The following is a 23,984-nucleotide window of genomic DNA, read 5'->3' as shown; positions in this document are numbered from 1 at the left end:
CAGGAGGCCGAGACAGGACAATCGCTTGAACCCGAAGGGCAGAGGTTGCAGTGAGCCAAGATCGTGCCACTGCACTCCAGCCTGGGTGAGAGTGAGAAGTCAGACTCTGTCTAAAAAAAAATAAAAAATAAAAATAATGTCTGTGGCATGGATGGAGCTGCAGGCCATTATTCTAAGTGAAGTAACTCAGGAATGGAAAACCAAATACAGTATTTCTCACTTGGAACTAAGCTATGAGTATGTAAAAACATACAGAGTGATATAATGGACACTAGAAATTCAGAAGTGGGAGGCAGGGACAGTAGTTAGAAATTAAAACCTACACATTAGGTACAATGTACACTACTAGCGGGACAGATGCACTAAAATCTCAGAATTCACCACTATATAATTCGCCCATGTAACAAAGAAACACTTGCTTCCTAAAAGCTACTGAAATTAAAAATTAACATTTTTTCATAGGCCGGGCACAGTGGCTCACGCCTGTAATCTCAGCACTTTAAGAGGCTCAGGCGGGTGGATCACTTGAGGTCAGCAGTTCAAGACCAGCTTGGCCAACATGGTGAAACCCTGTCTCCACTAAAAATACAAAACTTAGTCCAGTGTGGTGCCACGTGCCTGTAATTCCAGCCACTCTGGAGGCTGAGGCACAAGTATAGCTCGAACCCTGGAGGCGGAGGTTGTAGTGACTCAAGCTGGGTGATGGAGTACAAAATAAAAATAAAAACAATTAAAAGAGTAAAGGCAACTATTAATAGCCAAAATATTTTTTAAATAATAAAAATCAAAAATTTAGTTAATTTTTTAAAAAATTGTGCTGCTTCTATTTCCAATAGCAAAGATGTGGAACTGACCCAAATGCCCATCAGGGATAGACTGGATAAAGAAAATATGGCACATATATGCCATGGACTACTACGCAGCCATAAAAAAGAATGAGTTCATGTCCTTTGCAGGGACATGGGTGAAACCGGAAGCCATCATTCTCAGTAAACTAACACAGGAACAGAAAACCAAACACTGCATATTCTCACTCATAAGTGGGAGTTGAACAATGAGAATACATGGACAGAGGGAGGGGAACATTACACACCGGGGCCTTTTGGGGGGTAGGGGGGCAAAGGGAGGGAGAGCATTAGGACAAATACCTAATGTATGTGGCGCTTAAAACCTAGATGACGGGTTAATAGATGCAGCAAACCACCATGGCGCATGTATACTTATGTAAGAAACCTGCACGTTCTGCACGTGTATCCCAGAACTTAAAGTAAAAAATAAAATAAAATATAAATTAAAAAATCATGCTGCTTTAAGAGAATCATTCACCCTCCAGTGATGCTTAGGGAAACACCAGCTGTTGTGACCTCACCTTGAGGATCATATCCTAAGATCATATTCTAGCAGCAGCTGCCATTGGAGAATATATGCAAGGCTCCAGGGCAGAAATTGGGTACCAAAAATGGGTACTATGGGTGTTGCTATGTCCAGCCTGCAGCAGCCTGTCTCTCCTTGAGTATGAGTTGTTGCAAGTCGAGTCAGAAATCATATCAAAATGAGTACAGTCACCTGTAAACTAAAAGTAACACCTAAGCCACCACCACCGCCAACAGCTGAACAGACTCTCTCGTGGCCAAGTGGACCCCAGAACAACCTTAAAACTGAGTTCCTGGCCATGATGGGACAGGAGGTCAGACACGCCTCCTTACACCCTCTCCCTTTTATAATCTAGACACAACAACTAACCCACATCAATGTTAAATTAGTGTGTTAAATTAATTAAAACAGAAATCATAAGACTGATAGAACACGCTCCTTGTGGCAATAAGATACCAAACTATGAGCAGGATCTAAGGCCATGCCAGGCAGGGGTCAAGTCATGCACTCAAATAATACACTCAAATACACTCAAATAAATAATAATAATAATAATAATAATAAATAATACACTCAAATAATAAATTGTGTTCTAGCTGCCAAAAGGTTCTTCTTTTTCTCTAGGAGTTAAACAAACACTAGCCTTAAGATAAGCAATATTAAAATAATCACAACTCATAAGCTCACAGACAAGGACTAATGGGGCCCTTGTTCCACCAGCCGTAACTACAGCTTTGATTGGGCAAGAGACCGATTTTAGTAACTTTCTCCTGATAACACCACTGACCATGGGCTGGTTCTGGCTCATTGACAGAGGCTGTGCATTTGGGTACCTTCGTGTCCTGAAAAGACCTTTTGATGTATAAAGCCTAAATGTGATACATTTAAATGTTAACTAATTGTTAAGTCTCCACCCCAAAGTGGACATGGGGTCATATGTTACATGCAACTTTGTTCAATATGCATGCATCAGGGTCACCTACATGAATATTCATAGCTCCTCCTACAACCTGTTGAATATGGATGTTTAGCCAACCTATTCAGCATAAAGCTCCTACTCCAACCCTTCCTCCTTAGAAGTGCCTGTCTCTGATCCTGACCAGACACATACTTCCCAGCCTGTGGGATGACCGCTTTGCAGGCTATAACCTTTTACGGTAAATAAAGTCTCCTTTTCCAAATATGTACACTGTGATTTTTTAGGTCGGTATACCTGATCAGATCCATGAAGGCATCAGCTGTGGGGATGGTCTCGATCCGGCCCTCCCGGTGCAGCCCCTCCTTGGAGCCCTTCCCGGGATGGATGATGGTGACCATGAGGATGCCGATGAAGACCGCGATGATGGTGGTCACCATGTAGTACACAGCTGCCCGCATCCCCATCCGCCCCGTGGCCTTGTTGTCCAGGGATGCCATACCTGCAGGACAGATGATGTGGTCCCCGCGGCTCCATGCATACCCAACGCCAGCCCTCCTAGCCATCCGTTCCACCCTCCCCATATTACCAACTCAACAGCCATCCCACCAAGCATCCCTTTTCCTACAGCCCACCCCAGAACCCACCCATTACCCATTCACTAGCACCACCATCTTTCTACTTCCATTCTATTTTCCAAATACACACCTTCACACTCCACCCCAACCCTTATCCCAAGCAGCATTCCACTATCCTACTGCCTTCCCTCTACTCCAAGGCAATCTTTTCCACTCTTTCACCCCATCCTCTGTTAACTCTTGTTTCCTCTCATTTTGCACCATAACCTAACTTTCTTTCTCTTTATTCTCTCTCTTCTTTTTTTTTTTTCCCGAGACGGACTCTCCTTCACCCAGGCTGGAGTGCAATGGTGCCATCTCGGCTCACTGCAACCTTCATCTCCCAGGTTCAAGCAATTCTCCTGCCTCAGCCTTCCAAGTAGCTGGGATTACAGTCACCTGCCACCACGCCCAGCTAATTTTTGTATTTTTAGTAGAGACAGGGTTTCACCATGTTGGTCAGGCTGGTCTCGAACTCCTGACCTCAGGTGATCCACCCACCTCAGCCTTCCAAAGTGCTGGGATTACAGGCATGAGCCACTGCGCCTGGCCGGTAACCTAACTTTCATTCCGCTTGTCATCCCACTATTCATCCCAAAATCCCACCTTCCTCCAACCCACTTCACTGCACACCCTTTGTAGTACATATTCTTGGTGCTCCACTCCTACACCCTTTCCTAAGCCAATATGCTGATCCTTCAGCCCCAAGAGCACTGTCTACAAATAGCTCAGGCTGCTCCCTTCTCCTTCTCCTGAGAACTGCCCTCAACAAAACAGGAACTGCCTTGCCCACAAAAACCCCAGGGGAGACCTATAGCCAATGAATGACCGTGCAAGGATTCACAATGGCCAACTCCTTTGATTCAGGTGGCAGCAGAGCTGGGGAGGGGTTCAACTCTGTTGTTCTGCTCACACTCCAGAGCTCTCCACGGAATCAGGTTGACAGGCCAGCCTTCTTCTAAGACCCACATCTCTGCTTCACTGGTTTCCCAGTCCCGTCCCACTTCCCTCACTCCCTTATGAGTTTCTCTTGAGAGCTATCCCGCAACAAATCACCTGTGCAGATATCCCCATCTCAGTCAGGCTCTGCTTCCAGGAAACCCAACCTAAGAAACCATTTCTTCATGCTTTTTTCTTCTTCCCCATCCCCAAATCCAGGGACTGGCAAACTGCTACTCATGCCAAATCCGGCCCTCTGCCTGCTTTTGTAAATAAAGTTTTATTGGAACACAATCATGCCCGTTTATTCTCATATTGTCTATGGCTGCTTTTGTGCTACAGTGGCAGAATCGAATACAACTGACCCTTGAACAGCATGGGTTTCAACTGTTCGAGTACACTTAATGCATGGATTTTCTTCCGCCTCTGCCACCCCTGAGACAGCAAGACAAGCCCTCCTCTTCCTCCTCCTCAGCCTACTCAGCATGAAGACAATGAGGATGAAGATCTTTATGATGATCCACTTCCACTCAATTAATAGTAAATAAAATTTCTCTTCCTTATCATTTTTTTAATAGACAGAGTCTCACCCTGTTGCCCAGGCTAGAGTGCAGTGTTACCATCATAGCTCACTGCAGCCTCCTGGGTTCAAGTGATCCTCCTGCCTCAGCTTCTTGAGTAGCTAGGACTATGGGCATGTATCACCACGCCCTGCTGATTTTTTTATTTTTTGTAGAGCTGGAGTTTCACTGTGTTGCCCAGGCTGATCTCGAACGCTTGGGCTCAAGCAATCCTCCTGCCTCAACCTTCCAAAGCACTGGGATTACAGACATAAGCCACCTCACCTGGCCTGATTTTCTTAATAACATTCTATTCTCTAGCTTACTATATTTTAAGAATATAGTATATAATGGCCTGGCTTGGTGGCTCATGCCTGTAATCCCAGCACTTTGGGAGGCCGAGGTGGGCAGATCACGAGGTCAGGAGATCAAGACCATCCTGGCTAACATGGTGAAACCCCATCTCTACTAAAAACACAAAAAATTAGCCGGGCGTGGTGGTGGGCACCTGTAGTCCCAGCTACTCAGGAGGCAGAGGCAGGAGAATGGCGTGAACCCGGGAGGCAGAGCTTGCAGTGAGCCGAGATCGTGCCACTGCACTCCAGCCTGGGTGACAAAGTGACACTCCATCTCAAAAAAAAAAAAAAGAAAGAAAGAAAGAAAAGAATATAGCATATAATACATACAGCATACAAAATATGAGTTAGCTAACTGTTTATGCTATCTGTAAGGCTTCCAGTCGATAGTAGGCTATTAGCAGTTAAGCTTTTCTGGAGTCAAAAGTTACACGTGAGCCCAACGTGGTGGCTCACGCCTGCAATCCCAGCACTTTGGGAGGCCGAGGTGGGCAGATCATGAGGTCAGGAAATCAATACCATCCTGGCCAATATGGTGAAACCCCACCTCTACTAAAATACAAAAAATTAGCCGGGCGTGTTGGTGCGCGCCTGTAGTCCCAGCCACTTGGGAGGCTGAGGCGGGGGAATCGCCTGAACCTGGGAGGTGGAGATTGCAGTGAGAGGGCCAAGATGGTGCCATTGCACTCTAGCCTGGTAACAGAGCGAGGTTCCGGAAAAAAAAAAAAAAGTTACATGTGGATTTTTGACTGTGTGGGGATTGGTGCCCCTAACACCCAAATTGTTCAAGGATCAACTCTAGTTGCAGAAGAGAAAATGTTTATTATCCCTTGAAGCTGAAAATGTTTACTATCCAGCCCTCTAGAGCAAAAGTTTGTGGACCTCTGCATAAGCCAACCATAGCCCCACCCCACCCTCTACCCACCAAGCTGTCACCTCCATCTCACACACCTTCCACACCCTAATCTACACCCTACTCCCTGCACATCCACACCATGTCCCAGCCACTCTCCCTGGCTGCCCCTCCAAGACTTTCTCTCACTTCTGGGTGATATTGAGCCCCTTGTAGGCTAGCATTTTTACCTCCAAGGAAAAGGACAGGAAGCCCACCGAGATAAGTGGGGTGGGGTCATATGGGGTCTGGAACCTGGGACCGATCGGGACCTGGGCTTTGTTTGGCCAAGGACCCTGGACCAGACACAGGCTCCGTGTTTGAGGTGCCACGTCAAGGAAGTGGTCCCATGCTTGGGATGGCCTTGGCTCTGGGTTCAAGCTGAGGCTCTGGATGGGTCTTGGAGGCCAACACTGGCCTGGGCTCTCTCACCTGTGACCAGGCTGGAGACAATGAGAGGTAACACCAGCATCTGCAGCATCCTCATGAGAAGCTCTCCAGGAAAAGAGAAGTACTTGATCTGGCGGTAGGTGAGCTGATATGGCCGCAGGGCAAAGGCCAGGCTGACCCCTAGGGCCGAAAGAAGGGGTCCATGGACTGAAGTCTGGGTTGCCCAGCCCTAGGCAGGGTCCATCCACCCCAAGAAGGGTAGGGCAAGGGTGGGAGTGAGGGAGAGAAATATCCTGAGTGTGTGTATTCATGTGTGCACTGATGCGTGCAGACATTGTAGAAATGTATGCATGTATGGGTTACCATATTGATATTGTGTAAATGTGTGTTCATGTCTGTGTATTTTTTTTTTTTTTTTTGAGACGGAGTCTTGCTCTGTCGCCCGGGCTGGAGTGCAGTGGCCGGATCTCAGCTCACTGCAAGCTCCGCCCTCCGGGTTTACGCCATTCTCCTGCCTCAGCGTCCCAAGTAGCTGGGACTACCGGAGCCCACCAGCTCCCCTGGCTAGTTTTTTTGTATTTTTTAGTAGAGACGGGGTTTCACCATGTTAGCCAGGATGGTCTCGATCTCCTGACCTTGTGATCCGCCCGTCTCGGCCTCCCAAAGTGCTGGGATTACAGGCTTGAGCCACCGCGCCCGGCTATGTCTGTGTAAATGTAAATGTGTAAGTGTATATATATCCAGGATATGTGACGGTAGACGTTCACTTGTAAACAGGCATAGGTGTCTGTATACAGGTGCATATACACATGAATATGCACACGTGTTTTCCTGGACTTCTATAGGTGTGATTTGTGTGTATGTTACTATTTTCAAACATGCGAATGTACGTGTTTTTAAACTCATAAGTGTGTGCACGAGTACTCAGGAGAATGCATGTGGAGATGTGAATGTGTTTATAAGTTCCAATATACATGCACAAGTGTGCATGTAAGTTTCTGTGTTTGCACCTATAAGTTCAATGCATGCATATGTGTGTGTGCAGTGTGTTTGTACATTGTATATGTGTATATATGTGCGTATGTGTATACACAAGGATATGCATGTGATATTGTGTGCACACAGTTGTGTTTGCACACACGCGTATTCATCTGTGTGGTGTGTCTTTATGTGGGGTTGAGGGTGGCTGGTGGGACTGGGACGTGTGTGCAGGTGAGAATGAGGGGGGTGGAGCAAAGAGATGTGTAGGGGCCAGGAATTTCCCTGAAGTCTCCGCCTTTCCCTGAAGTCCCCGCCCTCCAGGAGGCAGAGCTCACCTATGACCACGGCGCTGACTGTCAGCAGGATGAAGGCGTTTCGGCGCAGGAAGCGCAGCACGTGCTCGCGAGTCATGGTCTGCAGGCGCAGGCGGGTGCGCAGTGCTCGCTGCTGCAGGCTTTCCTGCAGCCGCTGCAGCCAGCCCACCCGGCCCAGCCGCTGGCCGCTCTCCCGCAGGAACAGGCTGTTGCCATGGCTGCTCATGGTCTATCTGCGGGAAACAGAGAAGGCTGGGGCTGGTGAGGGCCAGGACACAGAAGGCAGACGTGGGCAAATGGCGAAGGCTGGAAAGAGTAATAAGCGCTTCCTAGGACTCTCAGAAGGTGGGGGTGGCTGGGTGTTTTGGCTCAGGCCTGTAATCCCAGCACTTTGGGAGGCGGAGGCAGGAGAATCACTTGCACCCAGGAGTTTAAGACTGGCCTGGGCAACATAGTGAGACCCTGTTTCTAAAAATTAAAAACAGCTGGGGGTGGCAGTCCTAGCTATTTGGGAGGCTGAGGCAGGAGGATCACTTGAGCCCAAGAGTTCAAGGTTACAGTGAGCTATGATCTTCCCAGCCTGAGCAAGATAGTCAGACCTCCACCCCTCCAAAAAAGCACAAAGACCAGGCGCAGTGGCCCACACCTGTAATCCCAACACTTTCTAAGGCCAAGGCAAGAGGATCGCTTGAGCCCAGAAGTTTGAGGCTGCAGTGAGCTGTGATTGCACCACTGCACTCCAGCCTAGGTGACAGAGCACAGCCCTGTCTCTAAGAGCAACAAATAAATAAAAATAAAATAAAAAAAAAAAAAAAAGGCAGGGGAGGGGGAAGGTCAGTCTGTTGAGATGTACCCATCTGAGGACACCTGAGGCGCTGCCTGGGGTTCTAAGATCAGGTCTTGGCAGGAAAAGGTCAAGTCTCCAGAATCATTCCTGGGAATGGCTGGGAAGAGGAGGAAATCACAAAATAATGGACCCTTTTGACATTCCCTGACTCCAGCCCATTCTTATTTCACTGAGATTATCACAAGCCTCTGGGGGCTGCCCCAGCGGCTCAAAGGAAATTAACAAGCCTTTGTGAAGTGCCAGCTGCATATGGAGCCCTAGACAAAGCACCCGGAGGCTAGTCTTCCAAACTAAGACGGTTTTGTGTCCAGCCTGGAGGCTTTTCACAAGGACAAAATCAGCAGGCGCCTGGCAAAGAGCAGGTGCCCAGTAAATGCAGCTACTCTGCCTGAATGCCCAGGTGAGCAACAGGGAGAGCAGGGAGTCCTTTGGGAATGAAATGATAATGACTCTTGGCCACAGTGTGATGACGTTCATGAGCCCCTGTGGGGTGGCAGGCACTGTACGGCTGTTTCCCAAACTGCAGACTTTCCTGTCTCCTCCTTATATTTGGCGATATCCGTGTGTCCTAATTCACTTCTCTAAAAAACAGTACCGAATGAGGCGCCGTGGCTCACGCCTATAATCCCAGCATTTGGGAGGCCGAGGCGGGCAGATCACTTGAGCTCAGGAGTTCGAGACCAGCCAGGCTAACATGATGAAACCCCGCCTCTACTAAAAATACAAAAATTACCCGGACGTGGTGGCAGGTGCCTGTAGTCCCAGCTACTTAGGAGGCTGAGGCAAGAGAATCACTTGAACCCGGGAAGTGGAGGTTGCAGTGAACAGAGATCACACCACAGCACTCCAGCCTGGACGACAGAGTGAGACTCTGTCTCAAAATAAAAATAAATAAATAATTATTTAAAAATTAAAATTAAAAATGTATGTAAAATGGAAACTTTAGACCCCTAATTGAAATGTGAATTATATTTTTCAACAACATTAAATACAATGCATATAAAAATTAAAACCTGCCCATCTGTCTACCAACTAAACACTTCACATGTACAGGGCGGCTTAGAATTGTGATTTTCGTGGGCCTGAGGAACTTTTCTCTTTGTGCACCCCTTTCTTCATTAAAAAAAAAAAAGCCTACATTAAAATTCTGTTTTACAACTGCATTCATATAAAGAAAAATATATTATTTCAGAACGAGATAGAGGTGATAATTATTGCAAAACATAATGAAAATACTAGATGCTATTGAATTGTACGTTTTCAAATGGTTGCTTCCATGTTATGTGAATTTGCCCTCAATTTTAAAAATGGAGCCAGCTGCTGTGGCTCATGCCTTTAATCCCAGCCACTTGGGTGGCTGAGTGGGGAGGATCACTTGAGCCCAGGAATTCAAGACCTGAGACAGAATGTTGCTCTGCCACCCAGGCAGGAGTGCAGCTCACTGCAGCCTCCAACTCCTGGGCTCAAGTGATCCTCCCACCTCAGCCTCCAAAAGTGCTGGGATTATAGGCACGAGACACCGCACCGACCCCCAAAAAAAATAAAAATTAAAATGAATATGTTAATATTATACATTATAGCATTTTCTTTCACCTAAATGCTTGTTTCTATTTTCTAATTTTAAAAGAGATGAAAACATCAGGGAAAGAGTAGAATTGTACTAGAGGCTGGGAAGGGCAGGCGGGCGGGGAGGATGGGACGAGGTTGGTTAACAGATACAAAACTACAGCTAGAGAGAAAGAATGAGTTCCGGTGTTCTGCAGCACCATAGGGGGACTATGGTTAATGATCATTTATTCTATATTTTTCCAAAAAGCCAGTAGAGAAGGTTCTGAGCGTTCGCACATTAAGAAATGATCAATGTTTGAGATGATGGATATGCTAATTACCCTGATTTGATCATTACACATTGTATACATGTATCGAAATATCACTCTGTATCCCACCAATATGTACAAGTATTTCGTATCAACTCAAAATAAAAGGGAACAAAAAGAAATGAAAACGGCCAGGGCGCAGTGTCTCGCGTCTGTAATCCCAGCACTCTGGGAGGCCAAGGCGGGAGGATCACTTGGGGTCAGGAATTCAAGACCAGCCTGGCCAACATGGCGAAACCCCATCTCTAGGAAAAATACAAAAATTAGCTGGATGTGTCACACGCCTGTAATCCCAGCTACTCCAGAGGCTGAGGCAGGAGAACCGCTTGAACCTGGGAGGCAGAGGTCGCAGTGAGCCAAGATTGCACCACTGCACTCCAGCCTGGGTGACAGAGCCAGACTTTGTCAAAAAGAAAAAAAGAGAGAGAGAAGAGAAGAGAGAAGGAAGGAAGGAAAGAAGGAAGGAAGGAAGGAAGGAAGGAAGGAAGGAAGGAAGGAAGGAAGGAGGGAAGGAAGGGAAGACATTTCTGTAGGTCCCTAAAAGTACTGTGTGCTATAGGTACTATACTTCCTAACCGACACTGTTCTCATAACCAAGAAAGGGCGGTGCCCTTCCTCCAGGCATACTGAGAATTCTGTTCTTCCTTCTAGACCCACTCTTAGGCTCCCTCTCCCACTGGCTCCCTTTCGATCTGCCCAGTGGAAAGGACAACAGTATGAAGATTTCTCAATGAACTAAAAATAGAACTACTATCCCATCCAGAAACCTCCCTACTGAATATCCACCCCAAGGAAAACAAATCATTGTATCAAAAGGATATCTGCACTGGTATGTTTCTTCACAGCAATATTTGCAATCACTTAGATATGGAATCACCCTAAGTGTCCACCAATGCACGATTAAAGAAAATGTGATACAGATAAGTGTGTCACATTATAGATAAACAGATCTGTATCACATTTATTTCACTATCACATTTTCTTGCTACATTGTTGATTATGTTATCGTATCTATGTTTCATTATGTATATAATGGAATACTAATCAGCCATAATAAAGAATGAAATGTCCTTTACAGCAACACACATAGAATTTGAGGCCATTCTCTTAAGCAAAATAATTCAGAAGCAAAGTGTAATACTGCATGTTTACTTATAAGTGGGAGCTAAATAATGTAAACACAAGGACACGGAGTGAAATAACAGACACTGAAAACTCAAAAGAAAGGGTGGGAGGGTGAGAGGGGGCTGGGATGTGAAAAATTACTTAATAGGTGCAACACACACAATTAGAGTGATGTTTACACTAAAAGCCCAAACATCATCACCATGCAATCTATGCATGTATCAAAACTGCCCTTGTACCCTCTAAATGCATACACCATTCTTTCCTTTTTTTTTTTTTTTTTTTTTTTTTTTTTGAGGCTGGAGCGCAATGGCACCATCTCAGCTCACTGCAACCTCCACCTCCCAGGTTCAAGTGACTCTCCTGCCTCAGCCTCCCAAGTAGCTGGGATTACAGCCACCCGCCACCACACCTAGCTAATTTTTGTATCTTTTGTAAAGATGGGGTTTTACCGCATTGGCCAGGCTGGACTCAAACTCCTGACCTCAGGTGATCCGCCCACCTCCGCCTCCCAAAGTGCAGGGATTACAGGCGTGAGCCACCACACCCAGCCACAAAATTCTTTTAAAGGCAGCAGGAGAATGGAGGGTGGGAAGAAACTGAGATGGAGCATTTATTCTCCTGTCTCCCAGCGACCTGTGCCAGGCCCCTACTTGGCAGCAGCTGTGTTCCTCTACCTAAGACCATGCTCCCATGGGACAGTCCTCCGCCATAACCCTGGATGTCCCTGGGTCCTCCTCTCTGCTAGTATCTTCATAAATAGTCCGATGACAAACCCTTTTTACTTCTCCCTTCAGAGTCTGCTGTCTGTTTCCCCAGCAATACACCAGATTCATCTGACTCAGAAAAAAAAAACTCTCTAAATTAAAGGAAGACACTAAATATTGTATCCTGTACTGGACTCTGTACCCATTTGGTTTGCCTGGGATTGTCACACCTATAGAGAGAATGTGTTCACCTCCCGCATCTACTTCCTTTTTTTTTTTTTAAATGGAGTTTCGCTCTTGTTGCCCAGGCTGGAGTGCAGTGGCATGATCTCAGCCCACTGCAACCTCCGCCTCCTGGATTCAAGCAATTCTTCTGCCTCAGCCTCCCGAATAGCTGGGATTACAGGCACCTGTCACCATATCTGGCAATTTTTTTTTTTTTTTTTGATTTTTAGTAGAGGCAGGTTTCATCATGTCGGCCAGGCTGGTCTTGAACTCCTGACCTCAGGTGATCCACGGGCCTCGGCCTCCCAAAGTGTTGGGATTACAGGCATGAGCCACAGTGCCCGGCAGCTTCCCCATCTACTTCCTAAGGGATCAAGGCTCCCTGATATATTTGCTCACCCCCACCCCGGCCTCATTCCCAGTACCTGAATTCAACCAGGTCCAGCTGGGAGTTTCTTGGAGGTCTCTGTTTTACCAGTACATAGATGCCTGGCTTTTTGTTTTGCTGCCACTGGTTTTTCTGAGATCTTCCTTGCCCTCCTCCACTCCCCACCATATCCAAGGGATGGGACATCTGCCCTGGTTTTCCAGTCCCTGTGTCCTCTAGATCTAATCCAAATACCGAATGCCAAGCCCCACTTAGGATCCTGCTCCAAATGGATCCATGTCCTGAAACCACAATGCTGCTTCTCACCTTGTTGTGAAAAAAAAAAAAAAAAAAAAAATCCCAAGGAGCGAACCACAGACTACACAGGGAAAGTAAATACAATCCCTCCCTCTCCTCTGGGATATTATGTTTCCAATCCCTAAGCCACAGCAGGAAGTTGCCTGTGGATACCAAGAGAGATCATTCAGCTGAGATCTGAACAGTCAGGAAAACTCCAGAGGCTAGGGTTTTGCCCGGTTCTTTTCTCTTCCTTACAAGCCATAGTACAGTATTGACAAACTATGGTCTGCTAGTCAAATTCAGCCTACTGCTTGTTTTTGTAAATAAAGTTTTATTGGCACACAGCCACACTCATTCATTGCCTATCGTCTACAGCTGCTTTCAAGCTACAATGCCTAAGTTGAGTTGTTGGGACAGATTGTATGGGCCACAAAGCTCAAAATATTTACTCTCGGGCCATTTGCTGAAAAAAATTTGCTGAACCCTGGAGAAGAGCAGACAACATTTAGCATCTGTGGGCCAGACGCAGTGGCTCATGCCTGCAATCCCAACACTTTGGGAAGTGAAGTCAGGAGGACCGCTTGACCTCAGGAGTTCATGGCCAGCCTGGGCAACATAGCCAGACCCTATCTCTTTTTAAAAAATTAAAAATTAGCCAGGCATAATGGCCTGTGCCTATAGTCCTAGCTACTCAAGAGGCTAAAGCAGAAGGATCGCTGGAACCCGGAAGTTTGAGACTGCAATGAGCTATGATCCTACCACTGCACTCCAACTTGGATAACAGCATAAAACCCTGTCTAAAAGAAGAAAACAGCACCTTAGCACCTGATGACTATAATATAGTTGTCAACTGTGGTTGATAAAAAGCAGAAACCTAACTCACATAAAGTTAAGAATAAAATGCTACAGTGTGAGAATGTCTTACTATCAATTTTTCTCAGTCCTGTCTGCATCACTTATAAGTTTAGACCATTGTGATTGTCAAATTAATAATAATATTAGTTTTTAAAAATGTTTGACTTGAAATGTGATCTTTTTTTTTTTTTTGAGATGGAGTGTCGCTCTGTCGCCCAGACTGGAGTGCAGTGGTGCGATGTCGGCTCACTGCAAGCTGCGCCTCCCGGGTTCACGCCATTCTCCTGCCTCAGCCTCCCCCAGTAGCTGGGACTACAGGCGCCCGCCACCGCGCCCAGCTAATTTTTTGTATTTTTAGTAGAGACGGGGTTTCACCGTGGTCTTGATCTCCTGACCTTGTGATCCGCCCGCCTCGGCCTCCCAAAGTGCTGGGATTAGGGGCGTGAGCCATGGCGCCCAGCCTTGAAATGTGATCTTAACCTCCACTTGGACCTCTCTGGGTCTCTCTCTTCTTCCCCACCCTGGGCTCCCTCTTCTCTAGGCTTTCCTGGGTCTAGGCTTTCTTTTGGACTTACCTCTTGGGTTTCCTGCTCAGAAAATGTCCCTTCTAGTGTCCCCAGTCTCTACAGGGTGAGGGGTGAGGACGCGTCTTTCCCACTTGGTTCTCCCAACCTCCAGACACTTCGATATGACGAGATGTGTCGGCTGCCTCTTGGAGCCTCTTACATCCCTAAAACTAAAGCAAGCTACAGTGAGCAAACTGAAAATGCTTTCTATACATTTTATGTCAATGCTGTGCTAGCCAGAGGAGTGAGTGAGGGGAGAGAAGATGGGATGGAAACCACGTACATCACACACGCTGAGACACACGCAGGCACACATAACCTCGAAAACCTCTCGTATGCAACTGACATATCCACAACCCCAGACAGACACAGTCACACGCAAACTCTTCAGACATACAACCACACACACACCCACACACACCTTCAGAAATGCAGCTCCATGCATGCAGTCATACAATCCCTACACACACACACACACACACTTCCCACATTCATGTACACCCTCAGGCGCACAACCACACACCTTCAGAAATGCAATTCCAGGCATACAGTCGTACAATTCTGCACACACACACATTCATGTACACCCTCAGACACACAACCACACACACCTTCGTGGCTCTGCACAACCACCCTTCATGGATTAAATCCCACAGAGGCAGTGACAGTCACACAGTTCCTACATACACACAGAAACACACACACACACATTCTTTAGGGCACAAAACACAAACTTCAGACTTTCGAAATCATCCTCACATTTAAACATTCAGCTCCACACACCTGTCCAGGACGGCGATCCCACTCACAAATTCAGTCTCTCTGTCTCTGTCTCTCTCTCTCTCTCTCACACACACACACACACACACACACACACTAATGCCCAGACCCCTTGCAGCCTCAGCCACATCAGATATATCTGAAATTGGTGAAATAAGCCCTCTGATAGAGAAGGCAATCGAGCCCTATAAATGCACGAGGCATCAGGCTCCGTGCTGGAAACATGCCTGTGAGCGGAGGCCACGGGTTGAGGAGGTGGGGATATGGGGCAGGGAGACTGGGGATAACTAAGGGGATAGGAAACTCACCAGAACGACCCGGAGAAAAGCGGTGGCGAAGGCTCTAAGGGGCAAGGAGGAGCTCAGAGACAAAGGGCGGCAGAGAGGTGGGGACGTGGGTGCAGGGAGCGCCCTACACGCCGGAGCCCAGTGCCACGGATCCCCACCTGCCTGCAACCTCCACGCCGCAGCCCCACCGAGTCCCCGCGCCGAGCCGCGGAGCGCCCACTCACCAGCGTTCGGAGCGGCGGGGGCGGCCTGCCAGCGCCTCGGCCTGCGCGCTGCGCCCGGATGCAGGAGCCGGAGCCCGGCGAAGCGCCCGGCCGGGGCCGCGGGGACCCGCCAGGGACAGTGCAGCGCCGGCGTGGGGACTGGACGGTGGAGGCACCGGCGCGGAGCCGGGACGCGCTGTGCTGCCGGTGGGATCCGGGCCAGCCCTGCGCTCACGTGAGTGTGGGGGCGCCGGGCGGCCGGGGGAGAGGGCGGGATCCCCTCCGCGATGCCCCCCGCCTCCCCAGCGCCCAGCCCAGGCTCAGCAGCCGCGCGGGAGAAGGGGGACCGCGTGTTTGGGAAGGGAGGGGAGTTGGGGTGGGCGGGGGTGAGTGGCCTCTCGGGCATCCAGCCCCCGCCCCCTGCTCGGAGCCGCGCCTCCGCGCCCCCGCCCTCTAAACCGTCTCCGGAGCCCTCAGAGGCCTCAGCATCCCGGGCGGAGCGCGGGGAACAGGCCCTGGCACTGCGGGACCCGCGCCAGCAGCCTCGGCGGAGGCCTGGGGAAGGCGAGGCTCTAGGGTCCCAGTGACAACAGCCAGGGAGAGGTCTCCGCTGCCCCCTTCTCCCTGAGGGTGCACCTTCCGGCCTTGGCCACTCGACCGCTCTGTGCCCTTGGGCCAACCCCTCTCCCTCTCTGAGCCTGGCCTCCTCCTCTAAACAAGGGAGATGACTTGGCCGACCCCACAGAAAATTAAAGCTGAGAAAATTAAAGCGCGTGAGGCTGGAAATGCTCCATGCCAGCGCGAAGCATTGGGCAAATGGGAAATGGATAATGTTGCTTCTATTGTAATTAATATTATTCTTTGCTGTCTTTAGAGCACACCAGGAAAGGCGCACTCGGCTTTTCTTCTCGAAAGGCAGTGACTTGGTTGCTTCCCACATCTTCCGCCTCTCCGGAGAGCTAACGCCATTTAAAGATCTGAGCATAAAGTCTGTCATGTGAATAAAAACTCAGTGCAGGCCGGGCGCGGTGGCTCAAGCTTGCAATCCCAGCACTTTGGGAGGCCGAGGCGGGCATGAATCACTTGAGGTCAGGAGTTCAAGACCAGCCTGGCAAAGATGGTGAAACCCTGTCTCTACAAAAATACAAAAATTAGACGGGCATGGTGGCACGTGCCTGTAGTCCAGCTACTCGGGAGGCTGAGGCGGGAGAATCTCTTGAACACAGGAGGCGGAGGTTGCAGTAAGCCAAGATCGTACCACCGCACTCCAGCCTGGGCGACAGAGTGAGACTCCGTCAAAAAAAAAAAGAAAAAGAAAAAACTCAGTGCACGTTCAATGTTTTTTATTATTGTTGCTGTTATTGATGAAGTGTTGATGGCAACCTCCTGAACTAGGCAGGTTCTTTTATTAATACTTGTATTTAAGTAGATATCACTTCCTCTATTTTCAGGGCGCGGACAGGTGCTCAGAAAGGTTCAATAACTTGTCCAAGGTCACACAGCCAGGAAACAGGTGCCCCAATTCTAATTGTTTGCATTCATCGCCCTAGCTCTGCTTCTTTGCAACAGCTCCTAGATAGGTGATTCTCAAACTTAACTGTATTTTTTTTTTTGAGACGGAGTCTTGCTCTGTCGCCCGGGCTGAAGTGCAGTGGCCGGATCTCAGCTCACTGCAAGCTCCGCCTCCGGGGTTTACGCCATTCTCCTGCCTCAGCCTCCCGAGTAGCTGGGACTACAGGCGCCCGCCACCTCGCCCGGCTAGTTTTTTCTATTTTTTAGTAGAGACGGGGTTTCACGGGGTTAGCCAGGATGGTCTCGATCTCCTGACCTCGTGATCCGCCCGTCTCAGCCTCCCAAAGTGCTGGGATTACAGGCTTGAGCCACCGCGCCCAGCCTACTTAACCGTATTTTTAAATCCCCTGGAAAACTTTCAAAAATTCTAAAGCCAGCCTGACATGGTGGCTCATGCATGTAACTCCAGCACATTGGGAGGCCAAGGCGAGAGGATCACTTGAGCCCAGGAGTTCAAGATCAGCCTGGGCAACATAGCAAGACTCTGTCCCTAATTTAAAAAAAAAATCAAAAAATTAGCTGTGCACACATCTGTAGTCTCAGTTACTCAGGAGACTGAGGCAGGAGGGTCACTTGAGCCTAGGAATTTAAGGTTACAGTGAGCTATGATTGTGCCACTGCACTCCAGCCTGGACAACAGAGCAAGATCCTATCCAAAAAAAAGAAAGAGAAGAAATCTGATGCCCAAGCCACACCCTATACTAAGCACTTCAACATCCCTGGGAGTGGGACCCAGACTTCAGTATATTTGAATGCTCCCCAATGTATGGCTAAGGCTGAATCTCTGTCCTTGGTGTCAGGTTCCCCTGGACCACATTGACAACCCCTCCCTGCAACCGTCTCACTCTTCTGCTTCAGTCACTCACTATGCTTGGACGATTCTGCATCCTTCTTGAACCTAGAGTTGCCTCTTACAGTCATTCACTCCACAAATACTTACTGTGCACTTGGCTGTGCTAGAGGCTGGAGATTCAGCAGCGAAGACAACAGGGCCCTTGGTCTGTCACACAAAATGATAAGTAAATAAAATAGCAATAGTTCCCTGGCAATTGGGTCTTGCAAACCCTTTACACCCATAACAATCAGGGACAATCCCAAAGAAACCACAATTCAAGCCTAAGCATGAGAAAAGCATCAGACACATTTCAATAGAGAGGCATCCTGTAATCTACCTGCGTAGTCCTCTTCAAAACAGTCATTAAAAATTAACGAATGTCTGGAGCAGGGTTTGGTGGCGGGCGCCCTGTAGTCCCAGATACTCAGGAGGCTGAGGTGGGAGGACTGCTTGAACTCAAGTGGTTGAGGCTGCAGTGAACTGTGATTGTGCCACAGCATTCCAGCCTGGGCAACAGAGCGAGAACCTGTCTCTAAAAAAAAATTAAAATTAAAAAACGAGAAAACAAGGAATGTCTCAGAAACTGTCACAGCCAAGAGGAGTCTAAGAAGATATGATGACCAAATGTAATGTGAGATCCTAGAAAAGAAAAAGGATATAAGGAAAAAATGAGGAAATCTGAATAGGGTATGGGCTTTCACTAATAATGTATCCATATTGGCCGGGCGTGGTGGCACACACCTGTAATCCCAGCCCTTTGGGAGGCCAAGGTGGGCAGATCACTAGAGGTCAGGAGTTCAAGGCCAACATGGTGAAACCTCGTATCTACTAAAAATGTAAAATTAGCCAGGCATAGTGGTGGGTGACTGTAATCCCAGCTACTCAGGAGGCTGAGGCAAGAGAATCACTTGAACCCAAGAGGCAGAGGTTGCAGCGAGCCAAGGTCATGCCACTGCACTCCAGCCTGGGCAACAGGGTAAGACTCTGTCTCAAAAAAAAGTGTCTCTAACAATAACATTTTGTTAATAATGTATCAATATAATAATATATCAATATTACAATGTTGTTATTGTACAAATGTGCCATACTAATGAAAGATATTAATAACAAGTGAAACTAAGTCAAGGGAGTATATGGGAACTGTGTGTACTATCTTTTCATTTTTTATGTAAATCTAAAACTGTTCTCAGAAACTGTGTCTTAATTTAAAAAGATCCTGGGAGATCCCAAAGAGCTTTTGTTTATATAGGTTACAGCTATTGATCTTTACAGTATCAGAAATTAAAACTGAAAAAGTGTTTCTACATTTATTTATTCATTTTGACATAACAAAAATAAACCTACTACATGTTAACATAAAATAGCATATTTTTATGAAAAATAACTGTATTTTCCAAAACAAGGGAAAAAAAAGAGAAGAGTGACATTGTTTTACACTTTTTCAAATTGCTTTGATGTCTACCTTAATAAAAAGGAAACGGAATTTTTATACAGTTGATTTTCATTATTCATGGATTTTGTATTTGCAAAGTCACTCACTCACTAACATGTATTTGTGACCCCAAAATTAATACTTGCAGAGATTTTGAAGTTATTCTGGGTCATTTGCAGAGAGATAAACATTTCGAGCTGCACGGCGTGAACATTTGTAGCTGAGGTGCAATAAAACCACGCTCTGTTATCTTGTTTCAGCTCATACGGTGAACAAGCATCCTATTTGTGGCCTATTTAATGCCATACTTTTCTATTTTTCACGTTTTTTGTTGATTTTGCTGTTTAAAATGGTCCCAGGCACTTTGCTGAAGTGCTGTCTAGCGTTTCTAAGCTTAAGTGCTTAGTGTGTTTCTAAGTTCTGGAAGGCTGTGGGGTAGCTGGGTGCGGTGGCTTACACTTGTAATCTCAGCCACATTTTGAGAAGCCAAGACAGGAGGATTACTTGAGCCCAGGAGTTTGAGACCAGCCTGAGCAACATATCGAGACTCCCCTATCTCTACAAAAATTTTTAAAATGAGCCAGGCATGGTAGGCGTGCCTGTGGTCCCAGCTACTCAGGAGGCTGAGGTGGGAGGATCACTTGAGTCTGGAAGTTTGATGCTGCAGTGAGCTATGATCGCACCACTGCACTCCAGCCTGGGCGACAGAGCAAGACTCTATCTCTAAAACAACAACAACAACCAAAAAAAAAAAAAGCTGTAAGGCTATGGCATGCCTTACAGAGACAATATGTATGTTAGGTAAGCTGTGCTCAGGGATAACTTTTAGTACAGTTGGCCATGAGCTCGATGTTAATAAATCAACAACATATATTAAATATGGTGTCTTTAAACAAAAACACAAATAAAACAAAGTATATATCAGTTGACAAAAATGTTGTGACCAGGTGCTTACAGAAACTAAATCTTATACTTCCTCCTGGAAGCAGTGATTTAGAATCTGCTACTTCAGTGTTCAAAGCAACTTTATAGGGCTGGATGCCGTGGCTCAAGCCTGTAATCTCAGCACTTTGGGAGGCCGAGGCGGGCGGATCACCTGAGGTTGGGAGTTCGAGACCAGCCTGACCAACACGGAGAAACCCCGTCTCTACTAAAAATACAAAATTAGCTGGGTATTGTGGCACATGCCTGTAGTCACAGCTACTTGGGAGGCTGAGGCAGGAGAATCGCTTGAACCCAGGAAGCAGAGGTTGCAGTGAGCTGAGATCGCACCATTGCGGTGAGCCAAGATCGCACCATTGCCCTCCAGCCTGGGCAACAAGAGCAAAGCTCCATCTCCAAAAAAAAAAAAAAAAAAAAGCAACTTCATATAACTACTATGAACAATGAAAATCAACTGTATCTGCTTCTGCATTGAATCTGTCGTGGCATATTGTTTTGGTTGAAATACATGAAAAATATTCAGCCTTACACAGATAGGCGGTTGAAAAGGGAAGATTATTTTAATCAGCTTTTCAGGTAATTGCATCTATTCTTTGAATGACACCAAAATGCTACATATTTCCTTCAAGAACAGTTGTAATGTGGAATTGGAAACCCTGTCTGTGAATTCCTGTGTTCTATTAATATTAAAATCCATTAAGCTCATCTTTTAACCATGCATGATTTTGAAACCTCATGCATTTGTCATTTGAAAAATGTTAGCTCGGCCGGGCGCAGTGGCTCAAGCCTGTAATCCCAGCACTTTGGGAGGCTGAGACGGGTCGATCACGAGGTCAGGAGATCGAGACCATCCTGGCTAACACTGTGAAACCCCGTCTCTACTAAAAAATACAAAAAACTAGCCGGGCGAGGTGGCGGGCGCCTGTAGTCCCAGCTACTCGGGAGGCTGAGGCAGGAGAATGGCGTAAACCCGGGAGGTGGAGCTTGCAGTGAGCTGAGATCCGGCCACTGGACTCCAGCCCTGGCGACAGAGCGAGACTCCGTCTCAAAAAAAATAAATAAATAAAAATAAAAATGTTAGCTCACTAGTCATAGATCTTCTAAATATTAACACATTTCATTATGCAGCAGCAAAAAGTCATGTTTGTTAATGTCATCATTTTAAAGTGTTGCAAGCTGTCACAGTCATGAATACAAATTTTTAAAAATTATAATTTTCACTCAAAAGTGCAATTTTTTTATTTTTTATTTTTATTTTTTTTTTTGAGATAGAGTCTGGCTCTGTCGCCAGGCTGGAGTGCAGTGGCACGATCTCAGCTCACTGCAACCTCTGACTCCCTGGTTCAAGTGATTCCCTGCCTCAGCCTCCTGAGTAACGGGGATTACAGGCACATGCCACCATGGCTGGCTAATTTTTGTATTTTTAGTAGAGACACGTTGGCCAGGCTGCTTTTGAACTTCTGACTTTAGGTGATCCGCCCGCATCAGCCTCCCAAAGTGCTGGGATTACAGGCATGAGCCACCATGCCTGTCCGACAAGTGCAAATTTCATCATTGACAATAACGACTGTGAATCATTTTCCTTGAAGTGACAGATATATTTCTTTCATTTTTGCAAAAATGTCTGTCAAACTTCCTTTGATATGGTTTGAGTGTTCTGTCCCCTCCAAATCCCATGTTGAAATGTGACCTCCAGTGTTGGAGGCAGGCCTAGTGCGAGGTGTTTGGGTCACGGGGGCGGATTTTTTATGAATGGCTTGCTGCCATTCTTCTGGTAATGAGTGAGTTCTCACTCTGTGAGTTCATGGGAAAGCTAACTGTTTAAAGGAGCCTGGCACCTCCTCCCACTCTCTTTCTTGCTCTCTCTCATCATCTGACATTTCTGCTCCCCTTTACCTTCTGCCATGACTGGAAGCTCCCTAAGGCCTCACCAGAAACAGATGCCAGCGCCATGCTTCCTATACAGCCTGCAGAACCATGAGCCAAAATAAAGCACTTTTCTTTATCAATTACCCAGTCTCAGGTATTCCTTTATTATAGCAATGCAAACAGTCTGACCGGGCGCTGTGGCTCACGCCTGTAACCCCAGCCTTTGGGAGGCCAAGGAAGGAGGATCGTTTGAAGCCAGGAGTTTGAGGCCAACCTGGCCACTATGGCAAAAATCCATCTCTACTAACAACACAAAAATGAGCTGGGCACCACTCAGCTACTCAGGAGGCTGAGGCAGAAGAATTGTTTGAACCCAGGAGGCGGAGGTTGCAGTGAGCCGAGATCACACCATTGCACTCCAGTCTGGGCGGCAAGAGCGAAACTCTGTCTCAAAAAACAAAAAAAGGATTTCATAAAATGAATAATTGTATTGCTTTATCAAGCACAAGCCAAAATGAAACTGGCTTTTTTTTTTTTTTTTTTTTTTATGGAGACAGGGTCTCTCTGTCACCCAGGCTGGAGTGCAGTGTTGCGATCATAGCTCACTGTAGCCTTGACATCCTGGGCTCAAGTGACACTCCCACCTCAGCCTCCTGAGTAGCTGGGACTACAGGTGTGTGCCACCAGGTCTGGCTCATTTTTCTTTTACTTTTTTGTAGAGACTGGGTCTCAAACTCCTGGACTCAAGTGATCCTCCTGCCTCGGCCTCCCAAGGTGCTGGAATTACATGCATGAGTCACTGTAGCTGGCCTGAAACTGACTTTTGTTAAAACCATGAGTGTGTGGCAATGAAAAATATAATGACTGCTAGTACAGTTTGGTGCTGCTGCGTTGATTCATGCTTAGATGATAGACACTGTTACTGGCCCTCACTTTTGCTCCACAAGTGCATAGACTAACAGTGAAAAATGGCAAATAATATCTTAGTATGATTATTAAAATCATTTTGACCTTGCAGACCCCCTGAATGGTCTCAAGGCCACCACATCCTAGGGATTTGCAGCCTACACTTTGCAAACCATTGTCAGACGGCGATAAGTCCTATGGGAAAAAAAAATAATCAGGGTTGGATGCGGTGGCTCACGCCTGTAATCCCAGCACTTTGGGAGGCCGAGGCGGCAGGATCATGAGGTCAGGAGTTCCAGACCAGCCTGGCTAACATGGCAAAAATACTGTCTCGACTAAAAATACAAAAATTAGCCAGGCATGTTGGTGCACACCTGTAATTCCAGTTACTCGGGAGGCTGAGGCAGAAGAATTGCTTGAACCCAGGAGGCGGAGGTTGTAGTGAGCTGAGATCGCACCACTGCACTCCAGTCTGACTGACAGAGCAAGACTCTGTCTCGAAAAATATATTTTTTTAATTAAAAAAATAGGCCGGGCGCGGTGGCTCAAACTTGTAATCCCAGCACTTTGGGAGGCCGAGACGGGCGGATCACGAGGTCAGGAGATCGAGACCATCCTGGCTAACACCGTGAAACCCCGTCTCTACTAAAAAATACAAAAAAAAAAAAAACCTAGCCGGGCGAGGTGGTGGGCGCCTGTAGTCCCAGCTACTCAGAGGCTGAGGCAGGAGAATGGCGGAAACCCGGGAGGCGGAGCTTGCAGTGAGCTGAGATCCGGCCACTGCACTCCAGCCTGGGCGACAGAGCAAGACTCCGTCTCAAAAAAAAAAAAATAATAATAATGATAATCAGGAAAAGAACATATGGAGGGTGAGGAGAGAGTCACAGTCTTCATTAAGCAGTTAGTGAATGTCCGAGTGTGAAGGTGATATTTGAGCAAAGATACAAAGC

The 23,984-nt window shown here is 47.1% G+C and overlaps 1 protein-coding gene across 4 annotated transcripts in view; it reads right to left on the bottom strand.

The window, feature by feature from the left end:
* The window catches only part of SLC1A6 (solute carrier family 1 member 6), a 67,416-nt gene that overhangs the window by 16,682 nt on the left and 26,750 nt on the right, over window positions 1-23,984 (bottom strand). Inside the window, exons 1-6 of one of the 4 annotated variants that reach the window (XM_023229866.2) lie at window positions 15,500-15,847; window positions 14,218-14,372; window positions 12,546-13,584; window positions 7,361-7,572; window positions 6,087-6,224; window positions 2,588-2,792 (exon numbers count right to left, since the gene is read on the bottom strand). In XM_023229866.2, coding sequence (XP_023085634.1) covers window positions 2,588-2,792; window positions 6,087-6,224; window positions 7,361-7,565 — 548 coding nt within the window. In that variant the 5' untranslated portion in view covers window positions 7,566-7,572; window positions 12,546-13,584; window positions 14,218-14,372; window positions 15,500-15,847. Of the gene's footprint in view, window positions 1-2,587; window positions 2,793-6,086; window positions 6,225-7,360; window positions 7,573-12,545; window positions 13,585-14,217; window positions 14,373-15,499; window positions 15,848-23,984 lie in introns of those variants that run through there. The other 3 variants (XM_023229864.2, XM_026456982.1, XM_023229865.1) reach the window with 3 other exon arrangements.

The sequence above is a fragment of the Piliocolobus tephrosceles genome, chromosome 21 (assembly GCF_002776525.5).
Source record: "Piliocolobus tephrosceles isolate RC106 chromosome 21, ASM277652v3, whole genome shotgun sequence".
Lineage (NCBI taxonomy): Eukaryota > Metazoa > Chordata > Mammalia > Primates > Cercopithecidae > Piliocolobus > Piliocolobus tephrosceles.
This window is presented reverse-complemented; position numbering and strand designations above follow the sequence as displayed.